General features: G+C 51.4%; 1 protein-coding gene across 1 annotated transcript; it reads left to right on the forward strand.

Moving 5' to 3' along the window:
- The first annotated feature begins 510 nt into the window (after window positions 1-510).
- LOC119436404 (uncharacterized) lies at window positions 511-2835 on the forward strand. Its single transcript, XM_037703248.1, has one exon. The coding sequence runs from the start codon at window positions 511-513 to the stop codon at window positions 2833-2835; it is 2325 nt and encodes a 774-aa protein (XP_037559176.1).
- Window positions 2836-12596: the final 9761 nt, after the last annotated feature.

The raw sequence follows: 12596 nt of genomic DNA on the forward strand, positions 1-12596 counted from the left end.
GCACTGCAGCACGTTCCAAGCCCTTTTCGCCCGACCTATCTTGAATCCAAAGGCGCATCTCTTCGCTCAAGGACCCATAGAACTGCTCCTTGCAGATTAGCTCCACAACCTTGTCGTGACAGCCGAACGCGTCTTCCCCTTTTAGCCACTCAATTAAATTAACTTTCAATTTATAAGTGAAGTCTTGATAAGACTCGCCCGGTGTCCTAGCTGCCTCCCGAAAACGGCGGCGGAAAGCCTTGGCTGACAGCCGATATTTCCTTAGCAACGCAGCTTTTACTTTCTGATAATCCTCTGACTCGTCCTTCGTTAGCCTTGCAATTATTTCGGTTGCTTCGCCAGGAAGAACGGTCAGAATCTGTTGCGGCCAACTCTCTAGTGCCAACCCGTTTCTCTCGCAGGTTCGTTCAAAAATAACAAGAAACAATCCCATGTCATCGCTCACCTTGTACGACGGCATGAGATCCCTTATTTTCACTCTTGCTTCACCTGAACGCCTTTCATCTATTGATGCTGCGGAACCTGGCCGCCAACGAACAGCAGCGCCTGCTCGACTGCTTCAACGAGACCTGGCGGTCAGGGCAGGTGCCAGAGTCCTGGCGCTTGGCCATCGTGGCCCCCATCCTGAAGGCCAGAAAGCCGGCCGGGGACCTGTCGTCCTACCGGCCGGTCTCCCTCACCTCTGCGGCCTGCAAGGTGATGGAGGCCATCGCTCTGGTCCGGCTGGACTGGGTGGCTCGTGCCAGGGGCTTCCTGGTCGACCAACAAACAGGCTTCCGGCGCCAACGATCCACTGCAGACTCCATTGCAAACGTGGTCTCCACACTGGAGGAGGCCAAGGCCCGTGGAAACATCGTACTCTTGGTGCTCATCGACATCAAGGGAGCCTTCGACGGCCTGCCCCACCCAGTCATCCAGCAGGCCCTGGACCTCCTCGGCATTGGGGGAAACCTGCGCCGCTTCATCACGTCCTTCTTGAAGGAACGCACACTCCAGGTACGTGTGGGGAAAGCAAAGAGCTCTCCTCGTGCAGTGGCGGCAGGCGTTCCGCAGGGGTCTGTGGTGAGTCCCTTCCTGTTCAACCTGGCCATGGCTCGGCTGCCTGCCGCCCTGCCGATCGACCCTCACTTTCCTGTCGAGTCCTCGATCTATGCAGATGACATCGCCCTGTGGGTCCGAGGACGACCGCAGCACCTTCGCAGCGCACGCAAGGCCCTGCAGCGAGCCTTGGACACTGCAGCGGCCTACCTGAGCAGCATCGGCCTGGACATCTCGGCCGAGAAGACGGAGGCCATGCTGCTCCACCCGCGAGCAGCCGCTCGCCGCCAAGCTGCCCGGCTGCACCTGCAGGACGTCGCCATCCCCTGGAGCACGGCAGTCACATACCTGGGGCTACGCATTGACCACCGGCTCACCTGGCTGCCTGCTGCCAGGGCCCTGTACGCGCAGGTACTCCGGGTCCGCAAGGCCGTCTCGCAGCTCCTCGCCCGCGGACAAGGCTGCACAACCAGGTTGGCCTTGCAACTCTTCGATGCAGCAGCCACCTCACGCCTGCGGTACGCCCTCCCACTGGTGGCGCTACCACCACCCCGCCTGAAGAAGCTGGAGCTGCAACACGGGGCAGCAGTTCGGCTCTGCCTAGGTGTTCCGCGCAACTCGCAGGTCGCTGCCACCCTGGCCGAGGCTGGAGCGTGGCCCTTGCCGCTGCTGCTCCTACAGCAGGGCCTGCGGCACATCGACCGACTCCACCATGCTGCAGACGGAGGTGGCCTGCTGACCCGCTTGCGCTCACGGCCTTCCTCGCAGATGGGGCGGCTGTGCTGCCTGTACGAGGAGGTGATCGGGAACCCCCCACCCAACACAGTGCAGCTGCCCCCACCCCAGAGACCTCCTATCGCCATCACCACGGAGCTACCAGGCATCACCAAGCGGCGATCACCGACCTGCGCATTGCAGCAGACGGCGGCCTCACTCCTCCACGAGGACCTTGAGGGCCACCTGCAGGTGTTCGTCGATGGCTCCGTGGTCCCCGACACAGGCTCGTCGACGGCGGCGTGCATCATACCTGCCCTGCAGAAGAGTAGGCAGTGTCGCCTTCCAGCCTATGCGAGCTCCACAGCAGCGGAGGTAGCAGGCCTCCACCTTGCTGTCGACCTGCTCACAGAGGAACCCCCAGAGACTCCAGCAGCAATCTTCTGCGACTCCAAGGCAGCCCTCTTGAGCCTGCAGAGGCCGGAGAGGGCGAGCCTGGGGGTCGCCCTCCTCTCAACGCGACTGGCGGCACTACAGGATGCAGGTTGCCCGGTGTCCCTGCACTGGATCCCTGCTCATGTAGGCATCCCGGGCAACGAGGAGGCTGATGCCCTAGCCAAGAGTGCCCACCACGGTGACGTCCCCTTGAGTGCGGCAGTCACAGCCGCGGACTTCACGAGGCTCCGGCTTCAGCGGCACCTCCAGGTGTCCCATCCTGACAAACGCGTGTCCTTGGGACACCCCCCACGGCAGCTACCGCAACGCGGCCTTGCACGGAGGGAGAGTTCGCTACTACTCCGGCTGAGAATCGGCTGTTGCTGGACAGCCGCACGACGCCATCGGCTTGGCCTCATCGCCTCACCTGCCTGCGCCTCCTGTGGTGAACCAGAGACACTGGAGCACCTCCTGCTGGCCTGCCCGGCACACAACCAACCCCGTGGACTGCTCCTGCAGGAGTTTCGCCGCCTTGGACTTCCCACCACAGGACAGGAGGACATCCTCTTCCCCCGTCGAAACCACCTCCCGGCCTTGCTCAGCGTAGTTGAGTACCTGGACTCGTCAGGGCTCTCAACAACTCTCTAACACCGCCAGCACACATGGATGACCTTGCGGCCACCCATGGGTGCTGGCTCCTTTCTTTGCAGGCCCTCCGGCCCTGCCCCACCACCCAGCCTTGGACTGGCTGACCACACCAGGCCAGCTGCGAGCTGTCAAGGCCCTACCCTCCGGATGGCGTGACCACGTTCCTGCCCGCCGGTCTGCTTCGCCCCTGCCATGGCGACACCAACACCTTCCTTTATACCCTCCTTCTCCTCCCACTCTCCCCTCCCCGTTGGCGCTGAGCCGTGCTCCCTCAAGGGCTGCAGAAGATAGCGCCAACCCCCTTTCCTTTCCAAATGAACCACTTAGTAGTTATTTGCTGATTGCCTGGCCAGATCCCGCTGCACGTCTAGTTCTTTTAGCTTTAGTTCGTGAGCTCTCTGTTCCTCTCGTTCCTTTCTTTCTGCAGCTCTCTGTTCTTGCGTTCCTTTCTTTCTGCAGCTTCCTTTTGATCAGCTCTCTGCCTTTCCCTCTCCTCTGCAGCGTCTTGTTCAGCTTTCTCAGCTCTTTGCCTTTCCCTCTCCTTTGCAGCGTTTTGCTCAGCTTTCTCAGCTCGTTTCTCTAGGAAAGGCGGTGGTCCCGGGTTCGAGTCCCGGACCAGGACGAATTTTTCAACTGCGAGGCTCTCTTTCGAGGAACCCGGTTGGGTTTCTATTGTAGCAATTATTGCTACATTTGGGTGGATGCCTCAGTTTCCCTTTAATTACTTATCTCCACCTAGCGGATTTCCGCTGAACTATTACGTCATACACTTGCCTTTGCTTCGAGCTGTCGACAAATTCGACTTCACCCTGCCATCTGCTAGCCGCCTGGTTAGCTCAGATGGTAGAGCGGCTGCCCCGGAAAGGCGGGGGTCCCGGGCTCGAGTCCCGGACCAGGACGAATTTTTCTTCAACTGCGAGGCTCTCTTTCGAGGAACCCGGTTGCGTATTTCCAATTGGTAGTAGATACAGCGCTCGACCGTTGGCGCCACGCTGCGCCGCTCGCGCGTACCATGTTTCTAGCCGCCGCCGTTGGAACGGAGGAGGCGTTGACGGAGAAAACGCTGGGCTGGTGGTGACTAGCCTGCTGTTGGGATCGGTGGTATTATAAACGCATCACTGTTTTGGTGATCCAAATATAATCTCACTATCAGGGAGGGAGCAGTCTACCTGACTGGAGCAGTATCTTTTTATTTGGGGTGTTGCTACGCTGCGCTCCGCAACACCCCAACGACCGCCGCTTCGCGTCGGCGCCCGGCACCACGGCTGCCGCCGTGGCACCGGTGTTCAAGCGACCGCGCTGGCAAACAGAGAGGGAAAAAAAAAGAAAGGAAAAGCGTGATATTAAGAGAAAAATTCTAGCCAAATCGGAATTCGTACCCGCGTAGGCGCGCTCCCGAAGCGAGCGCCGTAACCACTCTGCCATAGAGCCACGCTTCCAGAGCTTGCATTCATGCGAACCATATGATTGCGTTTGAACGCCCTCGACGAAAGAAACCACCTATAAACGCAGTACGCGCGAGCGGCGCAGCGTGGCGCCAGCGGTCGAGCGCTGTATCTACTAGCAATTGGAGTGTTGCAACCCGGTTGGGTTTCCATTGTAGGAATTGCTACATTTGGGTGGATGTCTCAGTTTCCCTTTAATATATAGGAACTTTATGTGAACCGACACAAGTGCGAACCACGCGGACAGAAAAGAAACCCAGAAATGACATGCGTACGTACCACACGCTACTTTCTCCAAAGCAACAACGCACTGCAACCGACTGCGCTTACGAACACGCATCCGAAGTGCATTCGAAGCGCGACCGACGAGCATGCAACGCGCGCGGCGCTCGCGCTTGATACCCCGCTCGGTTAGCACGGTTACAATAGCACGGTCCCAAAGTGTGTCGCCGTCTGGTGGTCTCCGGCGGAAGGCATCACCGGCGGTGCCAGCGTCTCCCATTGGAAACGCTCTTCGGTCGGCGCACTATTGACCCTTTTCGCCATGGAGGAAGGAAAAAAACTTTTTACCTCCATGCTTTTCGCGGCGATCCCGTGGGCGCTGCCATGTTTGATCACGTGGTGACGCGTCCATTGCTTGCCTCAACTGCCTCCGTTGCCTCCTTGTTTACAATGGAAGTGTATGACGCCGGCGCGGCTTAGAAAACCTCTGTTTTCGGAGATATCGTAGACGGTGACTAGGTGGACGACACGAAGCTTTTATCACAGCTTCAGAGAACATGCAAAAGCGCTTTCGGAGCTGATTAAGCTATGTCCAAACGGCGCAAGCAGCGTATATGGTGCTTGTTATAAAAGCGGGGCTAAATAAGTATTCCAAGCTATCCAAGCTTTCCGATTATGAATTCAGTCAGGATTAGTGTGTTTTCCTCTTTTTTCTTTATTCGGCAAATATTTTGAAGCAGTGGCTTGTCAGTTTCTGACTCAGTGAAGTTCCTCGGTGCGGCCACTATCTGATTATTTTCTGCCTAATCGCTCGCGAGTGTGCTCAGTTCCGATTAATTTGTTCTTGCTGCGCACAAGGCTTGAAACGTAGCTGTTTTGTACATTGTAATACCTTGTAGCAAATATATATTACAGCCAGTAACTCGCTTACTCTTGTGGACCGTCACGAAACATTCAGCTTAGACCATTCGTGCCCCATAGGCGTAGTCCGTCATTTATTATGCGTATACAGTGCGCATACATTTAAGTGTGCGCCCATTCACTCATTCTTGATACGTCGGCGATAGAGTGGCCGTAAGTTTTCCTTCCATTTGGGACAGATGTCTATAGATAACGTGTGCGAAACTTACTATGACAGGAAGCGGCGCTACTCCCATTGTCATTGTTTAACGAGTGGTACTCACTCTTGCCGACGTTCCGGGGATGAAGCCCTTTCTTTGGAGGTTAGCGATGCAAGGCTGGCGGATGAGCAAATTTCTGTATCCTCGAGGAAAGCCGTACACCACGAAGTGCCGGTAACACGTTCGGACAGTTGCAGCAGCGGTCCGCGAACTTGGCCCCGCCGATTCATTCCATTCCTTAACATGCCAGTCACTATTTTTGCAGCCAGCTACTGCACACGTCTTCAATCCACATGATTCAATCTAGCATGATTGGAGCACAGTGAGTTAGCGAAAACTCAGTTGCATTTCCGACAGCTGATCGCACAGAAGCAAGGTAGAAGCGGCAATGGTTTCGTATTCGTGCGCGGTCGCTGAGGAGAGGTATGGATGGATGGACGGATGGATGGATGAGGCTGAACCCTTTAAACCGGGCGGTGGCATACGCCACCTAGCCATGACTATTAACATATTTTGTACTTTGTGGTGGGTGAAATTTCACCCCTGCCTTGATTTTATCCACCAATCAGATAACCTCTGTTTGGTTATTTCTACCCGCTTAAAGTCTATTTTGCCTTCACTGTCCCTAAACCCCAATGCTTTGAAAAAATCAGCCCCGTTGCCTTGCACTGTAGGCTTAAGCCCTTTACAGAAAAGTATGAGGTGTTCAGCCGTTTCCTCTTCTTCTCCACACGCACAGCACAACGTGTCTATACCTTGGTACTTGACTCGGTACATCTTAGTCGGCAATACTCCCGTCCTGGCTTCAAACAACAAAGAGCTTCCCCTAGAATTATCGTAAATATTTTCTTTGGCAATTTCTTGCTTGAAAGTCCGGTATGTTCCCAGTGCTGATTTCGTCTGCATCCCTGTTTTCCACAGACCCCTCTCTGTTTCCTTAACCTTTTTCTTAACTGCTGTTTCCTGGTCTGCACCCCTCCTGCAGTCCAAATATTTGATTGACAGTTTTCTGGTCAGCTTCCTCCATTTTGTATCAACATTCCTCATGTACAAATAACTGAAAACTCTCCTTGCCCACCGCTTTTCTGCCATTTCTCTCAATCGCTCCTCAAATTCTATCTTGCTGCTGGCTTCCCTGCCCTCGAATGACGTCCATCCCATGTCACCCTGTACCCCCTGATTTGGTGTATTTCCGTGTGCTCCCAGAGCCAGTCTACCTACCCCTCGCTGCTTAACTTCCAACCTTGCTCGAACCTCTGATCTCATGCACAGGACCGCATTGCGGAAAGTCAAACTAGGGACCATCACCCCTTTCAAAATCCCTCTCACCACTTCGTACCTATTGTAATTCCACAGTGCCCTATTTTTCATCACAGCTGCATTTCTGCTACCTTTAGCTGTCACATATTTTTCATGTTCCGTTAGGTACTCAGCCCCATTGTTTATCCACACTCCAAGATATTTGTACTTATCCACCACCTCCAGCGTAACCTCCTGTATCCTATGCTCGCTGCCCTGATTATCATTAAAAGTCATGACTGCTGATTTTTCTTTACTAAACTTCAAACCTAAGCTATCTCCCTCTTTACCACAGATGTCCATTAATCTCTGCAAGTCTTCCTTGCTGTCAGCCATAAGTACAATGTCATCCGCATACATCAGTCCTGGTAATGACTGTTTAATCCATTCTCCTTGCTTGAAATAGGAAAGGTTGAAGCCAAGTCCGCTCCTCTCTAATTTTTTCTCTAATCCTTGTAAATACAGCATGAACAGCAGAGGTGACAGAGGGCACCCCTGCCTAAGCCCCTGCTGTATCTCTATAGGCCCAGATACCTTGTTTTCCCATTTTATAAGCACCTTGTTACTTTTATAGATATCTTTTAAAAGATTTCTTACTCCATCTTCCACCTCTAGAGTGCCCAGTATGTCCCACAAATCCTTTTGGATTACACTGTCATAGGCTCCCTTGATATCCAGAAAGGTTAGCCATAGGGGCCTGTGTTCCTTTTCTGCTATTTCAATACACTGTGTCAATGAGAACAGATTATCTTCTAACCTTCTTTGTTTTCGGAACCCATTTTGTAGTTCCCCCAGCACCTCCTCGCTCTCCACCCATGCCTGCAGTCTGTCCTTTATAATCTGCATCACCACCCTGTAAACCACTGACGTCACTGTTATGGGACGGTAGTTGTTTATGTCGGCTTTGTCCTCCTTTCCCTTATATATCATGCTCATCCTGCTCAGTCTCCACCCGTCGGGGGCTTTACCGTCCATTAACATTTTGCTCACTGCCTCTCTTAATGCTTTCTTAGATTTTGGGCCCAATGTCTTTATCAACATAATTGGGATGCCATCAGGACCTGTCGACGTGCTACTAGGAACCCTCTTCTCTGCCCTTTCCCACTCGCTTTGTGCTAGTGGAGCCACTGCACCGACTAGTCCATCCTCACCTGATTGAGCACATGCTATGTTTCGTTCTTTAAATTTTTCTGTCATCATTGTTCTTATATGTTCCATTGCCTCATCTCCCTCTAGTCGAACACCTTGAGCTGTAACTATAAACCTCTGCTCTAGGCTAGTCTTATTACTCAAGGAGTTGAGATGCTTCCAAAATTTCTTCGCTGCTTTTCTATCCTTTTTGTTTACTTCTGACAACCATTGGCTCCCCTTTCTTCTGATCTTCTCAGTGATCAAATTGGATGCTTCCCTTCTACAGTTTAAGAAGTTATTCCATTTTCTGCCTACATCAGCTTCTGGTTCACCCCTCTGCTTTGAATATCTGTTCCCTGGATGCTTCCTGACGTTTCTCTATGGCCTTCTTAACCTCCTCATCCCACCAGCTCTTGGGTTTACGTCTTCTGTTCCCTTTTGTCCTGACTCGTACCTTAGTAAGCTCTAGCTCAAATAGTCCTGTTAAATTTGCATATGTCCATTCTGTTTTTGTATCCTCTGAAATTACTTCCTCAATTTGCTGGGTTGCTATTTCAAGCTGCTTTTCCGAGTAAAATATCCCACCTGGTTGTTCATCTTGCCTCCTACCTACTTTCATTTCCCTTCTAAAGCTCACCTTAATACGTTTGTGATCACTACCTAGACTTCTGGAGCCATATTTATCTATGCTCATTACATTTAGCCTATCGTGCATCCTATGTGACATTAGTGCATAATCTATCGTCGACTGCAGGCTCCTTACCTCCCATGTTATGTGCCCTTCACAGTTCTCAGTACTGTTGCATACAACTAAGTCATGCATTTCACACATATCCAGCATCATGTTGCCTGTCGAGTCTGTGTACCCGTCCATGTCTTCTATATGTGCGTTCATATCTCCTAGTATAATAATCTCGCACCCTTCTCCTAGCTCATTAAAGTCACTTGATATGCATTCCAGCATTTTTTTGTTTTCCTCTTTGGCATTTGCTCCTGTCCACAGGTATACAAAGCCAAGGAGTGTCTGCTCTCCTGCAACTTTCCCTTTTAGCCATAAATGCTCCTTGCATTCGTTTGACCCTTTGCCAGTTCATACTTTTATGAATGAATGCACCAATTCCACCCCTTTTTCTGCTGCCCTCTGTTCTATTGCAATATTCCCATGCATAGTCAGGATTACAGGGAGGTTGCTCCATGTCCCTAAGATGTGTCTCCACAAACCCGTATACCATCAGCTTTTCTTGCCTTAGTTGCTCGTCTATCTCCTCCCACTTCAGCCTATTCCTGCCACCTTGCATGTTAATGTACCCTATGTCAGAATGACCTTGCCCCTGGTGCTTACGTCTATTTCTTCTACCGATTCTACGTTTCTTGAATCTTGGAGCCTCTCTGGGTCCGTCTTCGTCTACACTGGTGGTCTTAGGGCTCTGGGTCCCCCCAAAAAAGCCGTAGCTTGGCGCCCTATCCTACTACCTACGCTCCCGCCCGTGGCACCACTGTAGTGAATGCCATCCCGTGCAAAAGGGTGGGAGCCAGACTCGTACACTTCCCTGTTTACCTCCATTATGCCGTACCCAAGTGGTCTGCTCAGACCCCTAATGACCCGGTTAGCCTCAAGCACCCTCCATTCCATCCCGCTAGCCTGGCCCCGGACATGTGGGATTGTGCATATGGTCACATGCACATTCGCAGAGGTTTCTCTGAGTTTACGCAACCCAACGTCTAACTGTCCGTTTAGGTTCTGGCTCCTCCCCTTCAGCACATCGTTGAGACCAGCATGGGTAACGACCAGATGTTCATGCTTGAGGTTGTCCGATACCACCTTCTGAGCTTTTGCCATTGCGTCAACCATGCACTTCCCTGACTGGGCCTCCACCCTCACCCGCCCGTCTGCCTTCACTGTTGTAAGGACGCCCTCCTTAACCCTAGCTACGTTGGAGTCCCCCACCACTAGGACCCTTCGCTCTACACGTTTGCCTCCCGCCTGCGATTGTCGTCCTCCAGTTCGCGCTAGCTGGTTCTCCACCCGCCGTGCGCCACTGACACGTGACGATGTGCTCCCTGCCGTTCGTCCCTTCCCACCCGAAGCCTGCCGCACTACCTCGCTGTAGAGTTGTGGAACCGCCGTGAGCGCCATCTCGTTTCTCTAAAACAAACTGCTCCGCGAAAAGGGTCAATAGCACTGTAGCGCTACTACGCATGCGCCGTGACGTCATCTCGGCGTGTCGTCTGCTGCGCGCCGCCGGATGGATGGATGGATGGATGGATGGATGAGGCTGAACCCTTTAAATCGGGCGGTGACATACGCCACCTAGCCATGACTATTAAGATAATTTGTACTTTGTGGTGGGTGAAATTTCACCCCTGCCTTAATTTTATCCACCAATCAGATAACCTCTGTTTGGTTATTTCTACCCGCTTAAAGTCTATTTTGCCTTCACTGTCCCTAAACCCCAATGCTTTGAAAAAATCAGCCCCGTTGCCTTGCACTGTAGGGTTAAGCCCCTTACAGAAAAGTATGAGGTGTTCAGCCGTTTCCTCTTCTTCTCCACACGCACAGCACAACGTGTCTATACCTTGGTACTTGACTCGGTACATCTTAGTCCGCAATACTCCCGTCCTGGCTTCAAACAACAAAGAGCTTCCCCTAGAATTATCGTAGATATTTTCTTTGGCAATTTCTTGCTTGAAAGTTCGGTATGTGCCCAGTGCTGATTTCGTCTGCATCCCTGTTTTCCACAGACCCCTCTCTGTTTCCTTAACCTTTTTCTTAACCGCTGTTTCCTGGTTTGCACCCCTCCTGCAGTCCAAATATTTGATTGACAGTTTTCTGGTCAGCTTCCTCCATTTTGTATCAACATTCCTCATGTACAAATAACTGAAAACTCTCCTTGCCCACCGCTTTTCTGCCATCTCTCTCAATCGCTCCTCAAATTCTATCTTGCTGCTGGCTTCCCTGCCCTCGAATGACGTCCATCCCATGTCACCCTGTACCCCCTGATTTGGTGTATTTCCGTGTGCTCCCAGAGCCAGTCTACCTACCCCTCGCTGCTTAACTTCCAACCTTGCTCGAACCTCTGATCTCATGCACAGGACCGCATTGCCGAAAGTCAAACTAGGGACCATCACCCCTTTCCAAATCCCTCTCACCACTTCGTACCTATTGTAATTCCACAGTGCCCTATTTTTCATCACAGCTGCATTTCTGCTACCTTTAGCCGTCACATATTTTTCATGTTCCGTTAGGTACTCAGCCCCATTGTTTATCCACACTCCAAGATATTTGTACTTATCCACCACCTCCAGCGTAACCTCCTGTATCCTATGCTCGCTGCCCTGATTATCATTAAAAGTCATGACTGCCAATTTTTCTTTACTAAACTTCAAACCTAAGCTATCTCCCTCTTTACCACAGATGTCCATTAATCTCTGCAAGTCTTCCTTGCTGTCAGCCATAAGTACAATGTCATCTGCATACATCAGTCCTGGTAATGACTGCTTAATCCATTCTCCCTGCTTGGAATAGGAAAGGTTGAAGCCAAGTCCGCTCCTCTCTAATTTTTTCTCTAATCCTTGTAAATACAAGGCCCGTACACTGTGCCAGCGCCTCCTCTCGCTGACTGTGCATAGCTTTCGCCCCACTTACCCTACGTGTGCTCGGACTGCAAGTGCTTCGCGAGGCGAACGTTCCCCGCGAGGAAATGCTTAAACACTTCATATAACTTAGCATCACTTCGGATAGCCAGGACCAGCTAGGAACCGATCAGCTCCGCTGTGTCTTTAACCTTGCACCACTAGTGCAAGCTACCCAGATTTTTTTCAATTAGGGCATTTAGAATATTTGATATATTCCCCTTACATATATATCATGAACATATATGCCTATGTATACCCTTTGATTTTAATTACCTAGAAATGCATGGGTCATTCTTCGCGCCACGCAGTTAATAAAGCTGGTTTATTTCACTCTAATATTGTTTTCTTCGATCATTGTCCCTGATAAATATTCCACCAACAAGAAGCGCGCGTAAAATGACATGATATCAATAAAATTTTCTTACGTACGTAGCTTCATGTTGCAGATATGAGGCTTATTACCAGTTACTTTTATAAGACTGTTAAAAACAGCGGTTCACCTGGCTGAAACTACATTTGGTACCAGCCGCCAAGAGTCATGGGCGCTCCAAAGCAACTAAAATATATATATATATATATAAAAATGTACTGCACAGACGTTCTGCAAGAAAAACTGGGCGTCTGCTTCCGTGTAGCGAACGCGCGCTCGCTAGCAGACGACGCGCTTGACAACGACAGATTTGCAACACATAAATTTCATAGATCACAGAAACACATAGATCAACAACACATAGATTTGCAGTTGAAATCAAGCCCAATTAATCAAGTACGTTGAATATGCCGCGGAGGGCAGTCTCTGCCCCAATCCAGTTCGCTCGCAGCGCCCTCGCACAATTTTTCCACACGTGGGAGAGCGCCGTTCGGGAGGCATTGGTTCGGCCCACTCGACGTATGATTGTCTTTAATA

This window comes from Dermacentor silvarum, chromosome 1 (genome assembly GCF_013339745.2).
Source record: "Dermacentor silvarum isolate Dsil-2018 chromosome 1, BIME_Dsil_1.4, whole genome shotgun sequence".
Classification (NCBI taxonomy): domain Eukaryota; kingdom Metazoa; phylum Arthropoda; class Arachnida; order Ixodida; family Ixodidae; genus Dermacentor; species Dermacentor silvarum.

Bases quoted from the DNA above. Each gene is read 5' to 3' on its own strand.
- LOC119436404 (XM_037703248.1), top strand. From the start codon at position 511: ATGCTGCGGAACCTGGCCGCCAACGAACAGCAGCGCCTGCTCGACTGC.